The sequence below is a fragment of the Theobroma cacao genome, chromosome 7 (genome assembly GCF_000208745.1).
Source record: "Theobroma cacao cultivar B97-61/B2 chromosome 7, Criollo_cocoa_genome_V2, whole genome shotgun sequence".
NCBI classification, from domain to species: domain Eukaryota; kingdom Viridiplantae; phylum Streptophyta; class Magnoliopsida; order Malvales; family Malvaceae; genus Theobroma; species Theobroma cacao.
Window position 1 is genome coordinate 16,566,133 of NC_030856.1, and position 27,272 is coordinate 16,593,404.

Sequence of the window (27,272 nt, forward strand, 5' to 3'; positions counted from 1 at the left end):
TTTCTTTTCTTATTTTATGAAACAGCTAAGAAGTGTTTTTTTTTTTTTTTGAGGCTTCTAGTTCTAGTTTGCTAATATAATATATTTATATAGCCAAATTAATTTGTAACCCTAAATACAACAGTTGTATTTTAATTTAATTAAGTCTCTGAAAACTTAATTATTTTTTCATTTTATTTTGGTCTATTTCAATTAAGTCCAACTTAATTAATTATCCTTATTTAATCTCAATCATGTCACTTAATGTGTGTAAACCATTAGGTTTCTAACATGTTGGCAATAAATATAAATCATAATCAAATATCAATTTGATAATTAATTTATATTTATAGATCATGAGCGGCATCTAGTAATACATCATGACCACCCAAATGTTAGAGAGTCAATTAAAGAATTTGGCAAAACCCTTCAGTGATAAGCCTATTAGTGCAATACGGTCCTTTCATCAAATATCCCGGACATGTCATTGAGCATGGCTCAGTGTCTACTTATAACATTCCATATTAGTTCTCATAATTCATGACTAACTTTATGAATTTAGAAAACTAACTTTCCTCAAATTGATCATGATTTGGCCAAAGACTTTATACAAGTTAATCAAGAATTGAGAACAAGTGAGATACATCCCCTCATATCACTTGGGGTGATAAATCCTCTCTTGACCACTCATTCACCTTTTGCATGCTTCATGGCATACACAAAAGCACCCTGTTTAGGCATCTGGTTTCTTCCAAACCCGTAGGGGTAAAATCAAAGTATGTCACTCCCCATACAAGATGACCTGGTGTCTCAGTCCAAGGACTAATTGCATGACTATCACATGAGAATATTTTCCATAGACACTTGAGTGAAATACCAAATGGAGTTCTCATAGCGGTCATGTTTAGTGAACTTGTTTTTTAACAAGCACCTACACGTTATCCTCAAGTATCCCATATATTTCAATATATGAGATTGATTGCTTACTTCCCAAGTAAGGAGGCTTAACATGTACTAGTCTTTGAGCATTGTCAATGCCCTGTCTTAACAATACAATGATTAAGAACAATTTTAGGAACATGGCTTTGATGCATAGTGATCTCATAATTGCAACAACTTTACAATTCTCTTGCAAGGTCTTTATGTTCCATGGGTTTCATCCAATTAGTACTTAATAACTCCTTATTATTGCACTAACATGAAGGAAAACTTCTATCACATATAATTATACGATTAAATATGCATTAAATGATAATATATATATATATATATATATATATATATATATATATATATATCTTGACCAATCCAATTGGCTTAAGGGCATATACCAACACATAGAGCAAATTATGAGAAAAAACCAACTTGATAAGTCCATTTCAAAAATAACCTTCANATATATATATATATATATATATATATATATATATATATATATATATATATATATATATATATATATATATATCTTGACCAATCCAATTGGCTCAAGGGCATATACCAACATATATACCATGGATACATTTTCAATTCTCTCACTGATCAATTGTATGATCTCTATAGACATAAAACTTCAGCAAAGGAAATTTGGATCGCACTTAAGGAAACGTATAAAAAAAAGAAACAAGGTATAAATAAATTTCTTACATTGAGATGCTTTGAGTTTACCATGACGGATACCAAAGCAATTACAGATCAAGTACATGAGTTAGAATTCTTGCCTCTAAATTAAATGAATTGGAAATCAAAATTCCTAACTCACTTCAAGTGGGAGCAATTCTGTCCAAACTTCCACCTTCTTGGAATGGATATAAAAAGAAAATTTGCACTCTCCTAAAAGTTTTACTATTGAAGAATTTCAAGCTCGTTTGCATATTGAGGCAGAAAATCATGCTAAAGATGCACTCATTCTCGAATCAAATATAAATCTCATTAGTGAAAAAGAAAAAGGTTCTAAAAAATTAAAAAGAAATAAAATCCATAAAATAGACTTCTAGAAATCCAAGAAATATAAAAGTGATAAATGTGTTATCATTGTGGAAAGAAAGGACATTTTAACAAAAAGTACAAGTTCAAAAATTATGGAAATTTAGAAAACAAGATTGCTGCTTCTAGTTATGGAAACAAGGTAACCCTCGTTGAATGTGATGTCAAGGAGCTTCTTGCAATGGTGACTGAAATACATATTGGAATGGTTACCGAAGTAAATATAGCTACTACAACAAAACTATCACCACTCGGAACTCCCTATCGGGCCTGTGACAACCGCCACGAAGCCTTAACAGACATTTTTCACCCCGAATGCCAATCGAAACCTCGCAAGGCTCTCGTATCAGCTTCCGCATCTCCCCGGTGAGCGATAGTTATTAAATCTCGCTTTTCAAGAAAATCATAAGTCGTTTCCAAATATAATATTATTTTCTGGCTCACAGGGGTATTTTCATCATTTTTCTTCAAATATATCGAAACTCGCCAAAAAACATGGTGTAAAAGCTAAATATGTTCATACATACTTTAAATCAAATAACTAAAGTATAAAATTACTTTTACAATGACACGTGGGTCCCCAACTAACCAATAAGATGCGAGTCTGTGAACCTACAATTTTGTCGATGCAAGGCTAACTGAAGTCCTTGATGCAATCGGCTATCCCGAGCCTGAAATGTGGGGAATTGAGGGTGGTGAGATTATAAAATCTCAGTGAGTAAACAAACACCATTTAAACTATCTAAAGGCGAGTAAATGGAGACGAATTAAAATATTCTTTTTCGATATATGTTTCATAGCATGAATATTCAGTTTACTCAATTAATCAACATGGTTTATATATCTAACAAAACTTGGCTCCTGCCAAAATCATTCTCGTGGGTACCTTCGTCAAGGTATCCCACTGAGACCGCCAAGGTTGCTAAAAATTCATATTTCACATAAAACACATTTTTCATTGAACATCACAGCCGTTCCTTGGCGTTGGCTGAGTCTCACTCTCACGCGGCAGTCCACGTGAAGTGCACTCGAAAAGCTCACCTCATGAGATACCCTACGCGCCTCTACGATCGATGTGAGAATATAATGGAGTTTACCGTGCCCCTCTAATAGGCTGGTCCACGGAATCCCCCACCACTGCAGTGACTATGGATTATTTTATCTACCACCTGATTTATAAAATCTTTTTCTGTATGACATGGCAATTTATCGCAACCTAGCCTCTTAAGGCTGAATACATAGTACAAGTAATTCTAACACCAAAATCAGTGTAGCCATTCATGCTCATTTATTGTCATAAGCCATTCAATTTAAAACCATAAATTTACAACACAAGCAGGCAGTCTCCAATTACTCTATTTTCAAAACAAGTATTCAATTTTCCAGAAAATTTATAAAATCACAATTTCTCTTAAAACATAGCAATTTACCATTTAAACTCATTTTCTATAAAATCACACAATTGTATAAAACTTCTCTAGATAATTAAGACGATAATAAGTTTACTCACAGTTTCCGAAAACTAAATTCGGGTACTCCAACTATTACTCCTCGGGTGCAATTTTTTTGCCCTTGCTAAAGGATTGGCCACCTTGACAAATTGCACAATTAAGAGGTTTCTACTTTGGTATTAAACCAAAATAAACTAATTTATACTACTAATGCATGATATGAAGTGCAAAATGTCTAAATTTTGCCTAAACGTGATGTTAGCCTATTTCGGTCTTTTACTCGAAAAATCGATATACGCGTCCGTTTAAGCTCCAAATTAATTTTTCTCAGTTTCTATACCTCAATTGCACCCAAATTGACTTAATGTCCCTCAGTGTGGTGCAAATTATCAGTCTCGGTAGCAAATTATAAAAATACCCCTAGTGGGTAAAAATTCGTATTTTTGCTACGAAAATTCCCATTATTTTTCTAGGCTCATAATTCATCATTATTCATCATAATTCCTCAAATAAACATCAAGATCAGCAGCCAATATTCCCCTAGAAAATTCGGCATAATGGGTTTCAATGGGAGAAAATTATTTCTCTAGATTATTTTTGTTATATTTCAATATAACCTAACTAAAGTCACTTAATTCAATTAAAATCAACCAAAACTCAAGCTCAAAACTCATCCCTGGAGGTTTGGCCAGCATGGGTGTCTATACCCACTTTCTAATTTTGCATGGAAATGAGAAAAAAAAGCATGGGTAGTGAAAATCACAAGGAAAATCAATGAAATTTACCTTTTTAATGCTTGATTTCTTGATTTCTCTTGATTTTTCCTAAATTTTTCTGCTAGGGTTCTTATTTCTTTTCCCCCTTTTCTCTCCTGGTTTGGACGGCTTGAAGAAGATGAGAATTCTGGAAATTTTGACCTTTTTAAAGGCTAAAATAATATAATATTATTTTATTTTTTTTGTTTTATTAATTCCTTAAATTCTAGCCATCCATTTGTTTCCAAATTTTCACCATACACTTGTCCCACATATCCATGGCTTCGATAAAATTCTCAGACCTATCCAAAGTCTTGGTGGAGTAATTTTTGACATTTACACTTTTACCCCAATAAAAGTCAAAAATTACATTTTTGCCCCAAAAACTGAAAAATTGCCCATAGACATATTTTTCATCCATTATACTCATACCATTCTCCAATTTGTCAAATGTGATCTAAATTCTCTAAAAATCTCAAATTTTGTCTACGGGTGGAATAATTACGATTTTGCCCTTACACTCCAAAAATCACCGAAATTAAACTTTTTCACTGCCAAACCCTCAAATTATACTCCAATACTCAAATCATACTCCAATAAGTTAAATGGGGCCAAAAAAAATCTTTTCTAAAAATTTCCATTTTGCCCTCAAGTGGCAAATGACCATTTTGCCCTTAGATAGTGAAAATTTCGGTTTGACTCCAAATTGATTCTCGAACTCCGAATTACCATTTTGAGTCATCCCTGAACTGCGAAACTCTTAATTTCACCTTAAAATTCCTATTTGAATTAGTTCGAGGCTTAATCGACTTAATGGTACCATTGGGGGCAATATCGTCTTTTTAATGATTTCTCAAAATTCTTAAATATTCAAACATTCTATTGAACATGTAAATGACGTCGTAATTATTTTATAGAATAGTGTTTGACAAAAACATTCAGAATGGTGGTTAGATTCCGCTATTGCTATTCATGTTTGCAATGACAAAAGATAATTCAAGAGTTATGAAGAACTGAAGAGACCAGAAGAAATTCTAATGGGGAGCTATAATCTTGTTAAGGTGCTTGGCAAAGGAACGATTGAGTTAAAATTTACCTCAAGGCAGAAATTAACCTTACTTAACATATTCCATGTTCCTAAAATTAGAAAAAAATCTTGTATCTGCACATTTATTGTGTAAGAATGATTTTAAGATTGTATTACAATCTGATAAGGTTGCAGTATCGAAAAATGCTATATTTGTTGGAAAAGGATATTCTTATGACGGAATGTTCAAACTCAATGTCAATGAAATGAATTATTCTTTTATGTATACTATTGAGCATTCTTCTGATTTATGGCATGCTAGGCTAAGTCATTTAAATTTTCAATCTTTGAAATTTATGTCAAAACATGATTATATTTCATGTCAAATAGATAGTTTTAAAAAATATAAAATTTGTGTTAAGGCAAAAATGATTAAGAAACCTTTTCTAAAAGTTGAAAGAAAATCAGAATTATTAGAACTTATACATTCTGATATTTGTGAACTAAATGGTTCACTAACAAGGTGAGGGAAAAGGTATTTTATAACGTTCATTGATGATTATTCTCACTTCACTCATGTTTTTTTAATGAAAACAAAAGATAAAGCATTTGACAAATTCAAGGAATTTAAAACTATTGTTGAAAATCAATAAAAAAAGAAGATTAAAATTCTTCAAAGTGATAAAGGAGGAGAATATCTTCCAGATTTGTTTTCTCTATTTTGTAAAGAGAATGGAATAATTCATTAAAGAACAGCTTCTTATGCACCCCCAACATAATGGATTAGCCGAAAGGAAAAATAGAACATTAGTAGATATGGTAACTAATATGTTGTTAAATGCAAAGGCTCATTTTAATATTTGGGCAAAAGCGCTTTTGACAGCATGTCATTTAAGTAATAGAGTTCCTTTAAAGAAATTGCTTATGACACCATATGAATTATGGAATAATGGCAAAATACCAAATTTGAATTATTTTAAAGTGTGGGGTTGTATAGCTTATTATAAAGTCATGAATCCTCTTAAAACGAAATTTGGACCTAGAGGCATTCAAAGTATGTTTATTGGTTATACACAAAATTCAAAAGCATATAGATTACTTGATTTAAATTCTAATGTTATAGTTGAATCTATACATGTCAATTTCTTTGAAAATAAATTTGTTTACAATTCTATTAATTTTGGAAAAGAAAAACAAGTTGAAATGGCTCCAATAATTTTTGAAAAAAGAAAAGAAATTAATCAATCTATTGAGCCAAGAAGAAGTCAAAGATTAAGAAAAGAGAAACATTTACATTCTGATTATGTTTCTCCATATTCAATTTATTTTTCTCGTTGAAGGAGATAGAACCAAAATAATAAATAAAACACCACTTCTACTAAGTGTAGATTAAGACCTAAAAACTTTTAGTGAAGCAATGTCTTCAAGAGATGCAACTTTTTGAAAATAAGCTGTAAATGATGAAATGGACTCAATAATATCTAATAATGCATGAGTCTTAGTTGATTTACCTTCAGGTTCTAAATTAGTTGGATGTAAATGGGTGTTTAGAATAAAACATAATATCGATGGTTTTGTACAAACCTTTACAACAAGATTAGTTGCCAAAGGTTTCAAACAAAAAGAAGGCATAGACTATTTTGATACATATGCTCCAGTAGCTAGAATAACATCTGTTAGAACACTTATAGCACTAGCTTCGATCTATAAGTTACATATACATCAAATGGATGTTAAAACAACCTTTTTAAGTAGTGATTTAAAGGAGGAAGTATACATGGAACAACCGGAAAGTTTTATACTTCCTGGACATGAGAAAAAAGTTTGTGAATTGGTTAAATCACTTTATAGGCTAAAGCAAGCTCCTAAACAATGACATGAAAAGTTTGACTCATCCATATTATCTTATGATTTTAAACATAATGGAGCTGACAAGTGTGTTTACTCAAAATTTACCAAAGATTAGGTTTGACGGCCTTGGATCTCACTTATAGCATGGATAGAAACTTTTGGTATTTCATCCTCATCCTCCAGTTCCATATTAGCATCATCATCATCAGACCAGCTCCCTTTAATCAGAAAAAGTTTGTTGCATTGATGTCCAAGGCCAAATTTTTTATTACAATTGAAGCAAAGATCTTTATCTCACCTATCTTTTAGCTGTTCTGGACTGAGCCTCTTGAAGAGCATGGAGTTTGACTTTGGCTTTGTAGCTTGGGTTACCCCCATCTTGTGTGTGTCCAATTGTGTATGGTGTCTAGACTGGTTTCGAGCTTCATACAGTTTTTCTAGGCTAATTGCTGCTGACAAAGAGTTTGGTCGACAAGCTTGTACATCAACTTGGATGTTTTCCTTTGAGCCGCTCATGAAACAATTGACTTGTGGAGCTTGAGTCAACCTTTTTGCACAAATCAATAGTCTCTTAGACTGGGTTTGATAGTCTTTCACTGACCCAATTTTCTGAAACTTATTAAGGTCACCAAAAAATCCGAAAATTGGATAGGACCATACTTATTTTGTGGACTTTGTTTGAAGTTTTCCCAAGTTATAAAAAAGAGTCTCTTCCTTCAGCAATTGATACCATAGTTGAGCATCTCCATCCAAGTTGAAAAAGGCCAATGACACGTTTTCCTCATCTAAAGTTTGGTGATATTCAAATAATTGCTCAGCTTTGCAAATCCATTTGGTAGGATCATTTATGCCATTATAACGTGGAAATTCGAGCTTCACAAATTTGGGTAAGCAGTTGGTACCTATAGATCGTTCTCTATCAAATCGACCATTGTTAATTCTACTCTGGTTGAAAGAACTCTTTACTGCTTCCTGATTCTGGATGGACTGAAGCTTATCAAACCTTGCATTCATGGCAGCAAACATCTCTTCTTGCAGCAAGAGAGGAAACCTCTTTGTCGATACTGCTCATTTGTTGCTCCTCCATACCATCTTTGATACCAAAGTGTTGCGTGCAGAAGTAATAAACCTTGAAGCTGGACGAGAAACCGGATGAAAAGGAGCAAGTACTGAATATAGCTTCTTACATCTACCTATTTTTAACAAAGTAAATAGGTGGCTGTTTCAAGGGAGCCAAAGAACCTTAAAGTACTAGTAATTGAATAAAAAAGGGATGCTCTTATTGCTAGAATGCATTAACAATTTATAAGATTGACTCTAACTAACTTCTCCTAATTTCTAACAAGAAATAATGAAATTATCTCAAAAAAATCTGCAACTACTCCATTTATTTCTCAACAACTCAAGATTAGTCAAACTACTGGTTGGACACGTTTCTTTTACTCTTTGAAAATAACTTCAACAACCAAAGCTAGCACGTGACAAATTACACGTTTCAAAACCCTTTAATCTTGATGGTGCCTCGGGAATGAAGAGAATATGAGAAAGTGTTGAGAATGAGAGAAAGTGTTATGGGTTTTCTAACTTACAAAACATCTCAAGTTCAATCTTAGTTGTGTGAAAAAAAACTAGTATGCCTGTTTAGTATTTATAGAAACATTAGAGATATAGAGATAGGATATATCTTTTAAATTGAAACATACCATGTACATGCACCACATTTAGATGCAATAGTGTGCAAATTCGGATTGAAAACAGAAGCACCTAGAGAACAAACAGTTGGACTACATCATTGAAGTAAAACAAGTAATTAAAAGTAAACTTTATGAAAGAAAGCTTTCTTATTAATAGTTATACTTTATTAAAATAAGAAAGATACTAAATGAGAGTTGTTAAACTGAAATACATGTGAAGTTTTGTCTCAAACGTGAAAGGAACATCATAGTTATCATTTTTGCTTAAGTATGTAGAAATTATTAATTTGGAGTCACAGATGATGTGGAATGGGAACTAAGCACAGATCTTCTTTTCTTTGCAATGAAGCACCGAAGAGCTCAGTCATGTCTAAATCTTCAGGCTTCTTTCCATTGGGAAGCTTCCAATCAAAATGGTAGAGCAGATTTGCAAGTGAAAGCTCTACACTCGCAATACCATACGACATACCAGGGCACATCCTCCGTCCAGCACCGAATGGAATAAATTCAAAGTCTGTTCCTTTATAGGTAATTGAACTATCGCAAAATCTCTCAGGATAAAACTTCTCAGCTTCAGTCCAGTAATTTTGATTTTGTCCTATTGCCCATGCATTAATTATGACCCTAGATTTGGCAGGTATGACACATCCGTTAACCTCACAGTTCACTTGGCATTCTCTTGGAATTAGCAAAGGAGCTGGAGGGTGCAATCTTAGTGTCTCTTTGATAACTAGTCTGAGGTACTTCAACTCATGAATGCCTAATTCATCAACATCTCTTCTACCAGCAAAGACATGCCTCACCTCTTCTTGTGCCCTTTTCAATACTTCAGGGTTTCTTAATAATTCTGACATTGCCCATTCTACTACTGTAGATGAGGTTTCACCCCCAGCAACGAACATATCCTGAAATAGCTCGGATTATTATGTTTCTATTAAGCATGCTCAAAAAGCTGATTTTGTGTGTGTCAACATTATGATCGCACATAGCCAAAATATAGAAGAGAGACAAAACGAAGCAATTGACTATAAAGGAACAGACTTTGAATTCACTAACCAGAATAATAGCTTTGATGCTGCTTGTTGACAAGGGAACTTCAAGGTCCCCATGATCCTGAATATCCAGAAGGACTTGGACGAGATCGTCTACTTCACTTTCTCCTGTCATTGTTGTTAATTTTGTAGCTCTATGTTCCTGAATGACGCTTTCAAGAATCTTATCTACCTTGTTATGCAGTTTTTTATTTTTAGGCCTCATGGCATTGATCAGATGGAGCAACTTAACGGAAGGATAGACATCAACAACAGTGAGACCTCCGAACAAGGCTACAACGTCTGGGAGAAGTTTCTTGAATGCATCCTGGTGCTTACATTTCCCACCAAAGGCTGCTCTGGAGAGTATGCTGAGTGCTGAAGAGTACAACAAGTTCTTAAGGTTAATGGGCGATCCTGCTTTCGATGAGATGGTTCTTACTAAATTAGATATCTCTTCTTCCCTGATTGGTCTAAATGACTGAACTCGTTTCTTACTTAACAGCTCCAGCACACAAATTTTGCGTATTTGTCTCATGTAATCTCCACGGGCAAATACAATATCTCTAAAGTTGTAAGTTACGAACTGTGCGGCATAGAGATAAGGCCTCTCAGAGAAAACAGAGTCGTGGGTTTTCATCACTTGTTTAGCAGCTTCTGGTGAAGAAATCACAACTGTTGACACTTCCCCAAGTTGCAGAAACATCACTGGACCATACTGCTGAGCCAATCGGGCAAGGCAACGATGAGGTTGAGTCCCAATAAGAAGGTGCAAGTTTCCTATCAGCGGTAATTTTGGAGGACCTGGTGGTAGCATTGATGGAAGGCCACTAAATTTGGTATTCATCCATGTCCTCAAAGCGCTGAATGTGACGAAGAAAAAGGTAAGAAGGAATAAGAAAAAGGGGAGTTGGTTTTCCATGCAAGCAATGGGAAAGAATTCAATGGAGGGGAAATTTCCTTTATTGATTATGAATCTCCTCTCTTACTTGGAAATTTTGGTTGGAAGGGTGAGATCTGGGGTGAAACTATGGGGACAATGCAGTGCCAAAAGTATTTAATTTGCTATTAGTGGTCTCATTTCATATATCTTGTCAACAGCAGAACACTGCTGTTATTGATATTTGCATGTTATATGTCCCAACCAAATGACCTTTCGCGCTTTGCTTTACTGGAATTAGCAAGAAGCGTAATGGAAAAAAGTAAGTTTTATTTCATATATCTTAAGATTTGCCCATGGCTCGACTTGTAGACCAGAAGAATAAAATCCTGGTGTTAGTCGTGCCCGACAGCTGTTGCAGCGTGGAGAAGAAGGATTCACATGCTTCAGCCACGTGATTGATTAAAGTCTCTATCATTAGCTATTTTTTAATATTGTAGTGTCAGTTTTTTATTCAACTTTGCAGTTAGTACAATATTTTTATCGGGGTAGTTTGGCTCATGACTTTAAAGGCCACTAAGTACTAGGCACTGATGTCTTAAAAAGTGGTCAATTACAAATCCCATCACTTAGTATTTTATGGTTTTCTGTCTCTTGTAATTAGAAATATTATATTTGCTTAATGAAAAGTGACCTGTGACTTTGTGTAGCTTCTGCAATCCCTCTCATCTCTCACGTGTTTTTTGTTTTTCTCTCTCTTGTAATTAGAAAAATAATATTTGTTTAATAAAACGTGAGCCGTGACTTTGCAAGGCTCCCTGCAATTCCTCTCATCTCTCACGTGTTTTTGGTTTTTGTTAACTCAGTGTTCCTTGTTCAACTCGTTCATTACTCAATGAATTCATAACCTTTTGATTTTTGAACAATTTGTTTGGTAATCTTACTCCAAAATTGAGCAAGTGAAAAAGATATTAAATAGCTTGTCCAAGTCATGGGAGGCCAACGTGACCATCATACAAAGAGTTCAGAGTCTTCGTATATTACAGTTAGATAAATGTACTGAGTTCTCTTTTAACCTATGAGATGAATCATGAAAAGATTCCATTTAAGAAGATGAATCATGAAAGTTTGGTTGTAGATGGAAATCATGAGGAGACGAAGCAGTGTCCATGCTCATAAGATTCAACAAGTTCATGAGAAAGAAACAAAACCCACGGAAGCAAAAGAAGAAGACAATGGTCGAGACATGGAGTGATCATGAGAACGAAATCTTCGAAGATGTGATCTTTATCTCTAATGAGTTCTGATTCAATTATATATATATATAGGGACAGGTCCAGAAATTTTTTTAGTGGTGTCATAATTAAAGTAATAATTAAAAAAATAAATATGTTACAATTCATAAAGTAGAAGTTTTAATGTCAAATTAAAAAAATATAAATTCAATACATTTATTTAATACTTCAAAGTAAAAATATCTAAAACAATTATAATTGTTCACGACGATTTTTCATATTTTGAAAACGTTGCATGATAGTATCAGTAGACATACTATCAAATACATCTTTTTCAATATCTATCACTAAGCAATCATTTTCCATTCGTCACTCATTTAATTGCGTAGCTTGTGCTTTATAATTATAAATCCTAACTATCAAATTAATCAAAAACTATTTAGACATTAAATATTTAAAAACTTAACTTGGATTGAAAATTACTTACAATTAAAACCTAGTTGAGTTGTTTTGAAAGAGTGAAAAAACACAACCAAGGACCGAGAAAAGGAAAGTCACCGTAAGTCTTAATAGTAAACCTTGAATTTTTAAGAAAGGTGACTAGTTTAGGTTTTTAGTTTTTTAATAAAATCTTAAATTATAGAAGGAAATTTTTTTTATCTTTCCATGTAGAATTTAAATATTAATATATAAATTATTTTTTGATAAATATACTTATTGATAATATTTAAATATTATTTTCAAGAAGAATATTTAAATATTATTAATATATAAACGTTTTTAACAAAATCTACCTTTTGACCCACACGTTTTACAAAATTGCAAAAAAATTAGTGGGTTCATAGTATTATTAAATATATAAAATTCTACAAAATAATATAACAAATAATTTTTTTTTTTAACATGACACCACTCTCATGAATATGGATCCGTCCAAGTATATATATATGCATGTATTTGAAATATAAGAAAACGATCACCTCTTAACTTAATTTTGATAACTAAACTTGATTGAGCATGCCTATAAAATCGAAACATAAGTTTAGAATCCATGAATAATATTTGTTTAAAGTTGGTAAAATATCAAGACCAAAGATTAAGCACATAAGCACATCCAATGCTCTAGCTAATAACAAATTTCCAAACATATCATGAATAATTAAGCTATAACGTTCTTGATTAAGCATAAATCATTACAGGCATAAATGATAGCCAATCAACTCAAGTTTTACAAAGAAATGAAAATACAAAAAATAAGAAAAAAAAGGATGAAAATAAGAGAAAAAATAAGGATTGTTATCCTTCCTCCATAACTTTCGCCACTATTTTGTGTCGACAGGTGAGAAAATCCATAAGAAATCATTTGATAGTTAGGTAGTATTTAATTATGTGTCACACCCCAAATCCTGGGCCATGACCGGCGCATGCACCTAATAGGCGCGACCCACTAGGCCCAAGCAAGTCTTTCTATGCAAGCTTGTCCATTAAGCCATTTGTCCCTCATTTATCTCTAAAGTTCTTAATTCATAGTTTTCAAAAATAATCACTTCTCAATAATAAATCATGGCAACTGAATATATATCATTCACAAAATAATATTACCAACTGCCAACCTATGGCGACATTATCACTTAAACCAAACATACAGTGTTTACAGCAAATCTCATGAATTATATTTAAATAACCATATACACATACAAAAGACCTTCACTATCAATGGAGTGACTCTAGCATGGATACTATCATGGGGTGTGCTGGTAAACCTACCGTACGATGAACAAGAGGAAGCACCTCTACCTATGTCACAACTTAAACCTCGAGCCATAATCAGCGCATGGGCCCAATAGGCATAGCCCACCAAACCCAAGCAAGCCTCTCTTTCTTTAAGATCTCAACTCATAATCTCTAATAAGAATTCCTTTGAAATTAGATCGTGAAAACCCAGTATATGTATATATATATAAATCGTTCTCAAAATAAGGTTATTGTTGGTCAACCCTAAATGACGTGGTTAATCAAACCAACATACAGAGTGCACAACAATCTCACAATTTACATTTAAGCAACTACATACACATGCAAGAGACCTTGACTATCAGCGAAGTGACTCTGGGCATGGGTACTGTTACTGGATGTCATGGTACGAACCAAGTGGCAAAAACAAATGGACTCTTTGACCTAGGTCCCAACTACCTCCAAATCTGAAAAACATGAAGTTGAAAAGAGTGAGTATAAACCCAGTGAGTGAACATAGGAAGGGAACAAGCAAATGATAAGGAAAGTTTAGAAATCATGACGCACTTATATTAAAAACAATGCAATTTAGTTTAATTCCTCGTAAAGCCTCTCAATTTGACCTTTGATTATTTAACCCCTTAGGGTTGAAGGATCTATGATCCATAATCAAATCGAAAAGTGAAAACCATAGTAAATATTCGAGCAAGACAAGCAAGACAGAGAGTTTTTTTTTTCGTTGCATTGAAAATCAATTTGGAAATAATTAACAATTTCAACATTCAACATTCATTGCAATCACATAATATTTTCTCTAACATTTCTATGATATGTGTAAACATGTATACAACCACCGGCTCATCAGCTAATGTGCACTCCCACACCACACATAGTTGGAATCATCATCCACCGGTCATCAACTCATGTGCACTCCCACACTGCACATAGCTGGAATCATCATCCATTGGCTCATAAACTCATGTGCACTCCCACACCGCACATAGCTGGAATCACCTGTCATCACCGGCATGTGCACTGCAACACTGCACACGCGCAGTTACAATTATCACACAATATTATCATTCAAAGGATAACATATATATTATCATAATATAGAAACACATGGGTTCATCACATTACACATTTTACAACATAAAACGTTTCATCAAGGGTTTGTTCCCTGGCATGATTTAGAGAAAAAAATTAAATAAAATCATTTAAGTGCTTTAGACCAATACATATGTGTTTCCCAAAAATAATTTAATGCAAGTTCACTCACCTTAACAATGCCACCTTACAAGACTAGCACCCACAAGATCTTAATCTAGGTAGTCCCGAAATACCATTAAAACCTGTAATTGCCAATAAACAATAATAGCTTCAAATATACCATACTTTAAACTTAATAATTCTAGTAGGCATACACTTGATAAACTACATTCTAGCCTTATTTTTAACCTAGAATTCTAGTCTAATTCTCAAACCCATCATCTCAGCTATTCCAATTTAAAGGTTCTTGACCTTGGTGAGCTTGGAGGCATAAAGATCAACAAAATCTTAATATTTCCAAGAAAAAGAATTTGAAGAAATTAGGAAATAAAATCTAAAAATATAACCCATAAATTCATAAATTCCAAGAGTTAAAAATATATACTTTTTAGCCTTAAAAAAGGAGATTTAAAGTTGAAAATTCAAGTGTCGGTGATGGTGGAGTAGAAATAGAAAATAAAGGAAAGAAAGAGAGATTTTTCTCCTTCTCTCTCCTAGGGTTTGGTTGTGCTAGAAAATGGTTTTAGAAGCTGCAGGTTTGGTGCCCAAGCAATTAAGACAAGAAAGAAGTAAGAAAAGAAAGGAAAGGAAAAGAAAACAAAGAAAAGAAAATTGATTTTTCATTGTGGAGGGGGAAAATGGCGTTAGGTGGGTGAGGAAGACGAAGAAAATATCTTTGGGTAAAGATAAGAACCGGTTATGGCTGAAAAAGAAAAGAGTCAAAGCTTCCTTTGAAAGCTTTGACCAAGCTAATGGCAAAATTACCATTTTGCCTTCCAAGGTTTTCACCATTTTTAATAAAGTCCTCCCACAATATTTTAATTCCAATTTCTTCCTATTTTTCTTCCTTAACACTTGTACCAATAAAATATCAAGTTTATACTTCAACGCGGTATCACTATAATATTTAAATATTTACTTACCAGCGCTAGCTTTATTTGATAAAGACACGCGGGCCCTATTAATGTCATTTCTCTCTGAAATTTTCTCGTTCTTCTTCTCCCCCACTTAGATTGACCATATACTCCTTCATGAAAACTTTCAACACTGAACAAAATATTAATATTTTAATATTATTTTATTCTAAAATTTTTCACTTGTCTCCCTAGTACCCAAAATGTCTTATTATGCCTCGATTCACTTCTGAATCACTTTTTATCTCGTTAATTTATGCTCAATAAAAATATTATTATTTAATTGTTATTGCTTCACATGCTAAATATTTTATTCCAAACTATTCCTTTCACCCTTCATCACTTTTAAACATTCTAATTAACCTCAATTGGCATCCGATAAGCTTTATTAGCCACCATATCAAAGTACGAGGTATTACAGTCTTCTCCACTTAAATAGAATTCGTCCTCGAATTCACGTCGATGTCGGGTTATCAATCTTACTCTATGATCTTATTCCATTCCTCCCTTTATAGGGAATTTTGAGTTATTCACATCGTTTACCTCCAATTCGACTAGAATACTTCACTTATGTCTATTATCATCTTTGAGAATCAAATTGGTGGTACCCTTCACAATCATTATCTCTTATATTAAAACGCCGAGTATGTCTTTATCACCATCATTAAATTTGAACCATAACTCCATCTCAATCATACCTATTTTGATCAATATGATACTTACTTATGTATACCTAATCACCATCTTATTACTTCATTCCTTGTCAAACTTCTCGACATTCATTCATTCATCTTATCCCTATACACTATTATATAGCTCACAGCATTATAGACATGCCATATTCATTCCTGCACGTATTTCTTAACGTTGGGAGGGAGGTTAATTCCTTCAATTATTCCCACATACATCATGTTTATCTTTCACTTACGTAACTTTTATCTTCTTAATCATATTGGTCCATCTTGTATGGCTTAACCACGCTATAGATTACAATTCCTTGATACCATTTCTTTGACTATTTCTCCAGAATTTCTTATATCAACATAGCTCAACTTCCGACAGGATTTCTTATCGTTGTACTATCTATACAACTCATCAATTATACTGAGTTCAAATCTCGAATCACTAAGAACAATTATTCACTTTAGTTGGACACATCACTAACTCCACACATACGTGTGTACACGCACATTTAAATATCAACATTCCTTATTATGTGTAGGACTCCTTGTATTCAAGTGCCTTTGGACTAAATTTCACTTTATTCATTCCTATCTATAACCAAGATTCTATATAATAATCCTCATAATGCATGTCAACACTCTCATATTTAATCTACAAGCATTGGGGTATAATCAATCTCAGACTGCCCTCTCTAGGTATTTAAATTATCATTCCACTTGCATCTAACCATAAGTTATCCTTTACGTAATCCAAATGAATTCTCATTATGCCTATGCATAGCTTCACATCATTCATATGACTTACTCATTTCTTATCATTTCCAATCATATGCTTAAGTTTCATTATACTTTATATCCTTGCATCATAATGTCATTAATCACATCTCACTTGCTAAATGTCATTTTGATTATATTGCAATCCAATATGCGTATATGCTTTATAATCTTATTGATCCTTCGAAGATTCATCTTTACTTGATCATTGCATCTTAGGCAATACCACAATCCCTAAAAGTCATCCTTATTTCTTAAGTCTCTTTCATGCCTCTAACATATATATTATAGCCTTATTGTATTTCGATATTAACCGGTCACTTAAGACTTAGATTCATTTGACTCATGCATGCCTCATGCATTTTCGAATTCCATTTTCCATCATACATTAAGAGGTTTTCATTATCTGACTTCATTATCAAGGCTACCTTCAATCATCTTTTGCACTACTCTTTCACACAAAGATAACATCATTCTCCCTTAGCCAATTGATTATATGTACTTGAAATTATAAGACTGGAAACAAGGTTCTTCTCAAGTACCTCTCAATGTCAATGTGAGTATCACTTTCAACTTACAACTTCCCTTTTGTAACCACGTAACTTAATGCTTGTTTTCATAAGATTCATAGCAGGATTCCTCTTGAGTATTTCCTTGGGGATACCTATCTTAAAGTTATGTCTCATTGTATATGATCACATAACCCGTGCTTTGGCCATTAGGCTTCTCAGCCTATTTCAAATTTTTAGATGTTATACTTGCCACGTATGATTGGTAATTCCTCTTCAAGGATGTTTATGCATTCCTGAAACACTTAATCACTTGTTGGCTCTTAAACATTCTAAGCATATCATTCCAAAAAGGCATGCACTTATTCACCAAGATATTTAAATGCATGCTTATCTATTCATACTTTAATTTATCTTCATGGGTTTCTAGCATGCCACATAATTGGCCTTGTTTTGTTACTAATCCTCTTCATTCAACTAAATCAAGACAAGATTTGTAAATCCTCATAGCAATACTTTATATTAACTCATTTGCTATGCCGCTCTTGTAATCCTTTATTCACAATTTCATCACTTGGTATTGACATCCCTTGTCAATGTCTCATACATTCATCTAATTTTTCACTCACTTTTTCCTTAGCCTTTAACAAGGCATAATCTCTTGTCTTCTTTATTTCTTAGGATTTGACTTTAGTCAACATATTGTTCATCTTAATACTTCACATGGTAGTTTATCTCAATGTAGCCGTCTCGAGAACTCTCAAACTTCTCTTTTACGTACATGCCAATATATAAGGTAATAAAGAAACTTTTCAATTCACTCATATAAGCACTTTCCCAATGCATGTAAAACTTTGAATAACAAAGCTCAAAATCAAGATTAATGAACATAATTCGGCTTGTAAATGTATCATCATGCCACTCACAATCTGATCGTACTTTTTAGCCATGAGGGGTTCTTAACGCGGCAGGGTTAGGTAGTCAGCGCTGCAACATTACAGCTGCTAGAATTTACTTTATCAAATTGATTCTTCTACCTTTAAGACTACCACACTAAGCTTTCTCAACTGCATGGCTTTCCTTTAAGTCTATACCACAATTTCCATAAGCACGTGTATCTTCTTTTTGCTTATCATATGTACTAGGCCAAGTCAATACTTTCAACTCATTTTATCCTTTAAGACTTATCATCAATCATTAAGTCCCACCTTAGGGCATCCTTTCCATATTGTATAATGACTTCACAATATATATAACACCACACACACACAATTATTCACTATTTATGGCATCCCACAATTCTTATCATCCATAATTAATTCTCTTTTATGTCTTGTAACTCAAATAGTTTATTAACATTTCAATACAAATGACCATGAAAATAGTTCATCTTTTCCACACCTTATACTCACAATCCTTACTAATCAAGAATTCATCTTTCTCAAGTTCCATCATTTACCCCAAATGGTCTATATTTGTGCCAAATTATCATTTTATAATGTCATGGCACCATGTGCCTCCATTCTTACCATCAATCGTACTTCATAAGAAACAGTTAAAAAACTTACATACCTTTTTCTTCTTTTGTGCATTGCACAACTCTTTAGGACCTATCTACAGACTATAGACACTTAACCAACGAATTATCCTTTTTGACCCTTTTCTTGTTTATCCGACATATACCCTTAACATTTCTCATCCACATGAATACTTAAGTTTACAATCCTCGACTTAATCACATTAACAATTCAAAGTGTCATCTATAGTTTCATTAATTTCTCTCATATCCTTCCAAATTGTAACTGCAATTGAGATTTCAAATTTCACATTTCCACGATTAATCGGTAATCGTTTGTCAGTTTTTGTAGTTGCCTGAACCATTATTGACTTTTTATGTAGACCTTTAATAATTATCTAAGGTGACCAACCACACCACTAAGGTGGATATCTATCACAACCCAAATTCCGGACCATGACTGGAGCATGGGCCTAATGGACGTAGTCCACTAAGCCCAAGCAAGCCTATTAATATGACCTGTTCATCACTCCATCAAAAGTTGCTAAGTCACATTTCATAACTTCGAATCGCAATAATACTAAGCATTGCTAACTCATAGTGGCATACCAATCAAAGTGTACATATGTTGTCTAAAACATATATTTTAATAATTTACATTGGTTTGTCTATACACAACAAATGAGTACTTGATTTCCAGCAGAGAGACTCGGACAAAAGTACAGCTACTGAATATCGAGACACCTACCATGAGTTGAATCTATAAGGACACCTCGACCTAGTTACCGACTGCCTCCTGATCTAAAAATATGAAGTTGAAAACGGTGAGTAAAAACTCAGTGAGTGAACAGAAGAAGGGAACAAGCAGACAAGAAGGAAAGTTTAAAGAAATCATGATGCATTTATTTTCAAAACAATGCAATTTAATTTCATTCTTACTAAAACCCCTCATTTAAACCCCCAATAAGTCAATCCATTGCTGAAAAGGGTCCATGCTCAACAAAGATTTTGAAGAGTGAAAACTTTAATGGCATTCATGCAAATCAAGCCAAGTAAACAACGGGAATGCCTTTAATAGCAAGAATGCCTTTCCGCTACAGCGAAGTTTGGCTCAAATTATTAGCGGGATGAGGGTTTTCTCAATTGGCCTAGGGTTTCTCTTTAAACTCCTCATTTTCGACCTAGTTAATTAATTCCTTGCTATTGGAAGTCAATAATTCACTATGATGTTAAACGGGTGGAAAATGTGGCAAAAATCAACAAGGTAGCCAAGTGGGACAGAAAGTTTCTCGCTGTAGTGAAATTTGGCTGGCTAAACAGAGAGTTTCTCACTGCAGCGAAATTGCATTCTCGTTGCGGCGAGAACTAGCAAAATTGCTTTCAAGCCAGAACTCACACTTGGAGAACTTGGCATACAATCGATGTTCTTTCAAAGTTTGGAGCACTATCTTAAGATGCTGCTTGTGCTCCTCCCTACTCCTCGAGTAGATCAAGATGTCATTAATAAACACCACCACGAACTTGTCCAAATAGGGCTTGAACACTCAGTTCATCAAATCCATAAAAGTCACAGGGGCATTCGTAAGCCCAAATGACATCACCAAGAACTCATAGTGCCCATATCTTATTCGGAATGCAATCTTGGGTATATCTTCATTCCGGATTCTCAACTGATGATACCCAAATCGTAAATCTATCTTAGAGAAACATTTTGCGCTTTGTAGTTGATCAAATAAATCATCTATTCTTGGAAGAGGATACTTATTCTTCACCGTCACTTTATTAAGCTGTCGGTAGTCAATGCACAATCGAAGTGACCTATCCTTCTTTTTCACAAATAGCACCGGTGCTCCCCATGGTGAGATGCTAGGATGGATGAATCCTTTATCCAATAAATCCTCCAACTGATCCTTAAGCTCTTTAAGCTTCACAGGTGACATTCTATATAGGGGTATGGATATAGATCTGGTGTCGGGAATTAAATCTATGCACAATTCAATCTCTCGCTCGGGAGGTAAACCCGGTAGCTCCTTGGGAAATACATCCATGAACTCATTCACTACCGACACTTGACTTATATCTCCAACCTTCGCTTGAGTATCCCTCACAACAGCAAAGTAACCTAGACAACCCTGTCTGAATAACCTTCTGGTAGCCATGACCAATATCAAATTGGTTGGAGCATTGCTTTTATCTCCCTGAATACTAAATGGTGGCTCATCTGGGAAATCAAATCCAATCAATTTATGGTAACAGTCCACACTAGCATGGCAGGGTGATAGCCAATCCATCCCCAAGATCACGTCAAAATCTAAGGTGTCTAACACTACAAAATTAACCAAAGTATCCTTATCCTTGACTCGAATTATACAGGATTCATATTCCTATTCAGCCATAAATATCTCCTTTAAAGGAATAGACACCACTAATTGTTCTTATCTCCTTACACGATCTTTACCCAAACGAGATGCAAAGCATGGAGAAATAAAAGAGTGGGTAGCACTAGGATTAAACAATACCTGAGCATTCATATTGCAAACTAAGAGAATACCTGATACCACGACATTAGATGTTTGGGCCTCTTACTATGTTAAAGCAAACACTCTTGCTTGACCCCTACCGACGGAACTCTGACGTCCAGACCCAGAAGGCCTGCCCTGAGAGGAAGTAACAACATCTTTCCCTCTTGATCCGTCAGCCTCCCGATGAGATGAAGCAGCTACTGAAGGAGCGGACGAAGTTGGCTGGGTGGAGCCACGAGCAAAACCTTGCGATTGACGAGCCATTGGGCAATTCCTTTTAATATGTCCAGGTTGAATGCATAAGAAACAAAGTCCCGTAGCACGGAGGCATCTTCCTCTATGCCGTCCTCCACAAGTATGGAAAAGATGGATAAGTTGACTTCCTTACCTCGAATCTTGCTGTTTTCCAGCACTGAAGGTTCTCTGTCCCGACCCAATACTAGCACTAGGTGAATCACTCCCCTGTTGGGGTAATCGTGAGTCCATTTGTGGACCCTAATGGCTAGAAGACGAAATACCACTACTGAAATCTCTGCGACCTTAGTAACCTTCTGTCTTGGCCCTTTTTGCTCTATCCCTAGCAGCCTTACTCTCACTAGTCCTCATCTCAATCCACTGAGCGTAATCCACTGCTGTGGAGTAGGTATTGAAATCTTGGGATGCCACAGCCCTAAACAATGGCTCCACTACCCCATCCACAAACCTCTGTATCTTCATCTCCTCTGCAGAAACTAAATATGGTGAATACCGAGACAATTGTGTGAATTTTATGTCATAATCAAACACTGTCATACTCGAGGTCTGTACCAAAGCCTTAAACTCCCTGGCTCTAGCATTACGTACACCGAGTGGTAAAAATCGATCTAAAAAGGTTGTACTGAACTCACTTCAAGTCAACAGTGATGTATCCATTGGTCTGACTCTACGCAAGGAGCCGTACCTTTCTTGCTCCACATCCTCTAATCAGAAGGCGGCCAACTCTACTAATTTAGTACTAGAGCATCCCAAGGCTTCACAAATTTTCTCCATCTTTTTTAGAAAAATTCAGGGCTTTTTCAATGCATCAAATCTTGAAAATGATGGAGGCTTAAGCTTGAAAAAATCAGGAAGAGAAATCTCTAGATGACCCATTTCGACCTCGTGATGTTGGTGATCGGGTTGTCCTTGAGAGCTAGGGGATTCTTGTACTGTAGGTCTCCCCTCTACTATCGTTTGTATATCATCCATATGGGTAGCCATCATCTATACAACCCGGTTAACTCCCTGTAGGCCTGCGACCAAATCTTCATTGGTAATACCCCGGGTTGGTTGCCTATTTGCATCACCCGAAGACTGTCCTTCCTCTCGCCCACTTACAGGCGTATCTGCCCTCACCGGTTTGGTGGCCCTGCCACGTCTACCTTGTCCCCTAAGGGTGGATGCTTGTGGTCTATCTGTCATTTCATTAGGAGCATCTAGCTCCCCCATCCGGCTTGAGGAAACTTGTGTCTTAGGTGGCATTCTTACCTAGAAAAGAGCAAACACCTATTATTAAACACATTTTTCTATAATTATATATAAAGGAAAAGGTGGTTTCTAAGATAGGGAATCTATGCAGTCCCCTGGTTGTAAAATGTGCCATGGTTCACACTTCACAACTGAAGTTCCCAGATAAAGACCCGACACTCTGTTGGACCAACAAAAGAAAGTCCTATAACCTAGACAACTTGGCTTTGATACCAACACTGTCACGACCCAAATTCGAGCTATGACCGGCACATGGGCCCAATAGACATAGTCCACTAAGTCTAAGCAAACCTATTAATATGACCTGTTCATCACTCCATCAAAAGTTACTAAGTCACATTTCATAACTTTGAATTGAATAATACTAAGCATTGCTAACTCATAGTGGCATACCAATCAAAGTGTACATATGTTGTCTAAAACATATATTTTAATAATTTACATTGGTTTGTCTATACACAACAAAAGAGTACTTGACTTCCAGCGACGAGACTCAAATGAAAGTACAGCTACTAAATGCCGAGACACCTACCAAGAGTCAAATCTACGAGGACACCTCGACCTAGTTACCGACTACCTCTTGATCTGAAAACATGAAGTTGAAAACGGTGAGTAAAAACTCAGTGAATGAACATAAGAAGGGAACAAGCAGACAATAAGGAAAGTTTAAAGAAATCATGATGCATTTATTTTCAAAACAATGCAATTTAATTTCATTCTTACTAAAACCCCTCATTTAAACCCCCAATAAGTCAATCCATTGATGAAAAGGGTCCATGCTCAACAAAGGGTTTGAAGAGTGAAAACTTTAATAGCATTCATGCAAATCAAGCCAAGTAAACGACGGGAATGCCTTTAATAGCGAGAATGCCTTTCTGCTGCAGTGAAGTTTGGCTCAAATTATTAGTGGGATGAGGGTTTTCTCAACTGAACGAGGGTTTCTTTCTAAACCCCTCATTTTCGACCTAGTTAATTAATTCCTTGATATTGGAAGTCAATAATTCACTATGGTGTTAAAGGGGTGGAAAATGTGGCAAAAATCAACAAGGTAGCCAAGTGGGATAGAAAGTTTCTCGTCGCAGCGAAATTCGGCTGGCTAAACAGATAGTTTCTCGCTACAGCGAGAACCAGATCCAGTAAAAACCCTCACAACCTGAGAGTTTCTCGCTGCAGCGAGAAACAGAGCACCAAGAAAAAGTTTCCATTCCCCTCAAGAAAAGGCCATCCTGCTGGAATGACAAAAGCAACATGAAACACATATAAATTCCCAAAATTCAACATATCAAATTTTCACATGCATTACAACCATATACCATATATGTATATATATATATATATATATATTAATCATCATGCACACCCTCCCATCATCATCAGCTCATATGCACTCCCACTAGCACATAGCTGGGTCAACAACGGCTTATGCGTACTCCTACTCGCAAGTAGCTGGGTCAGCATCGGCTTATGCGCACTCCCTCTCGCACATAGCCGGGTTAGCTTTGGCTTATGCACACTCCTACTAGCACATAACTAGGTCAATATCATTACACAACATTATTCGTATATATATATATCAACACAGTATAGGAGCCTATAGGTCCGTCCTTTTACACATTTCACATTTTAGCAACATCAAACCATTTTATCAAGGGCTTGTTCCCCGACACACATTTTTAAAGAAAAGTTGGTTAAAATCATTCAAATGTTTTGTGCAAATACATTCACATTCCCAAAACAATTTTAAAATGCAAGTTCACTCACCGGTATTTCGTTGAACCTTTAGTCGACTCTAACTTCTCTAATGGTCCAAATGGGGCGATGGGGCTTCGTTGGAACCTACCATCACATTAGTATCATCATTTTGTCAATTCACATGCTTATAAATTCTAAAAGCTTTCTCTTAGCTAGCTTTCAATTGCCATTTAATTGGCTATCTATTTTCACTGTCCTAATCACTCTAAAAGCTCCCTCCCTCTCTCTCTAAAACACTTAGCTAGTGAGAGAAAGTATGGAAATAAGATTTTTCAAGGGTTTTAAAATGAAAGAGTGAAAGAGTACAAGGGTTCCATGCAAAAGTGCGCAAAAGCTTGAAATTAAAGCTATTTTGAGGAAGGTTATGGAGCTTTCCTATCAGGCTTTCATGGAGGGTGGAAGCAACGTGAGATGGAAGGAAGAAGAAGAAGTTGCTAGAGAATGAAAAAGCTGTTGGAAGAAAAAGATATTTATAGCTAAAGTTTATCCATCTCCATTGAAATTATGGAAATGCCTTTAGCAAGTTAACTTGTTCTCTTTCAATCCTTGGTGCAATCATTTACTCTTTTGATAGCAAGATAAGGTTCACAATGGTCTAGAAAAGCTCGGGTTCATGAAACTTAAAAATTTTGACCTCGAGATGAAAATTGACCATTTTGCCCCTATTACAAAAATTACTATCATTCTTGTTTCCTACGTGTTTTTAATCATTATATGTCATTTATTTGTTCCTAAAGACCACTTGCACTTAAATAACATTAGAAAATCTACTTTTGGGAGAATATTAAGGGAAATGATGAAAATACCCCTAACCTATGTTATCGGGTCTACTTCTATTTACAAGTCTATAGAGGTTGAGGTCTCACATTGCTCTTCAAGGCAAGCACCTATATTCTAGTTCCAAGTATCTCTATACTTCAATCTATGAGATCGATTGCTTACTTTTAAAGTAAGGAACATAGAATATACCAGTCTCTAAGCATCATTGATGTCCAGTCTCAATGATACATTGATCAGGAGCATTTTGAGATTATGCTTTGATGCATAAGGATCTCATAACTGCAACCCATTACAGTTCCCTTGCAAGGCATATTAATCTCATGGACTTCATCCAATTAGACTTATAACTCATTATAATTGATGTCTTATTGATGAAGGAAAACTTTTAATCATTCAACATGAATGATACCATTGAATGATTGGAATCAAGCCTTAACCAATCCCAATTGGCTGTAGGGCTCATCCCAACATATGGTTGATGGAGTCAGCTTTCAATGATATCACATTAAATGTAGCCAAGTATATGATTGAAAAAATCAAGGCAACATTTTTGGGAGACAAAGCTAATTTGCCATATGGCATTGTTAATTAAAATTCTACTAGCAAGTATACATATCGAATAGATAGTATATAAGCAAGCAGAGTATCGATCCCACAGAGAATTAATATAAAACTTTACCAAGTACTAAAATTAGAACAATTTAAATTTATCCAAACAATCAATATCAAATAACTAAATTAACCAACTAAAATATTTAACAAAAATTTAAACTAAGAAAAACCAAAATAACGATAACTTGAGTAAATATCAAATCAAACAAGCTTAGGATTACAATATCCCTCACACTTCATCCAAATCTTATGTCACGACCCGAAACCTTCCTCAGGCCCATGACAATAGCCGCGACGTCTCGATTGACACTCATTATCCGGAATGCCAACCGAAACCCCGCAAGGCTTGCATATCAGTTTCTTTCCTTTCATGTGAGCAATCGTTGTTAAATATCGAGTTTTTAGAGAATATACACTATTTTAGATCAAAAACAATCAAAATAAAATTTTCGCCACACAGGGATATTTTGGTCATTTTTTCTCAAAAATTTCGAAACTGGCTAAAACATAATATACCAGTACAAAACACATAATTCATATTTAAAATGAGTTTAAAAGTCTAAAATCTTCATTTAAAACGAAATTATGGTTATTTGAATATAATAAGAAAATAAAAGATATATTAAGGGAAATATTCTATTTTCTTATAAAACAATATTTATAGAGTTATACGTGAATAATTTTTATAGCGTAAAAGCTAAATAAATTTATACATACTGAAATACAGTAAGCCAAAATATTTAATTTAATTTACAATAACAAGAGGGCCCCCGAATAAACAAAAGTAAAGAGGACTGTGAACCTACGGTTTG

The 27,272-nt window shown here is 34.7% G+C and overlaps 1 protein-coding gene across 1 annotated transcript; it reads right to left on the minus strand.

Moving 5' to 3' along the window:
- LOC108662866 (premnaspirodiene oxygenase-like) lies at positions 8,878-10,696 on the minus strand. The gene is made up of 2 exons (XM_018124601.1): positions 9,800-10,696; positions 8,878-9,648 (listed from the first exon to the last, which is right to left on the minus strand). Exons 1-2 carry the CDS (start codon positions 10,694-10,696, stop codon positions 9,037-9,039), a joined length of 1,509 nt encoding a protein of 502 aa, XP_017980090.1. The 3' UTR covers positions 8,878-9,036.

Excerpts from the sequence above, each read along its gene's own strand:
- LOC108662866 (XM_018124601.1), bottom strand. The coding sequence starts at position 10,696 with ATGGAAAACCAACTCCCCTTTTTCTTATTCCTTCTTACCTTTTTCTTC. Across the intron at positions 9,649-9,799 it reads GCATCAAAGCTATTATTCTG|GATATGTTCGTTGCTGGGGG; the intron begins GTTAGTGAATTC and ends GAGCTATTTCAG.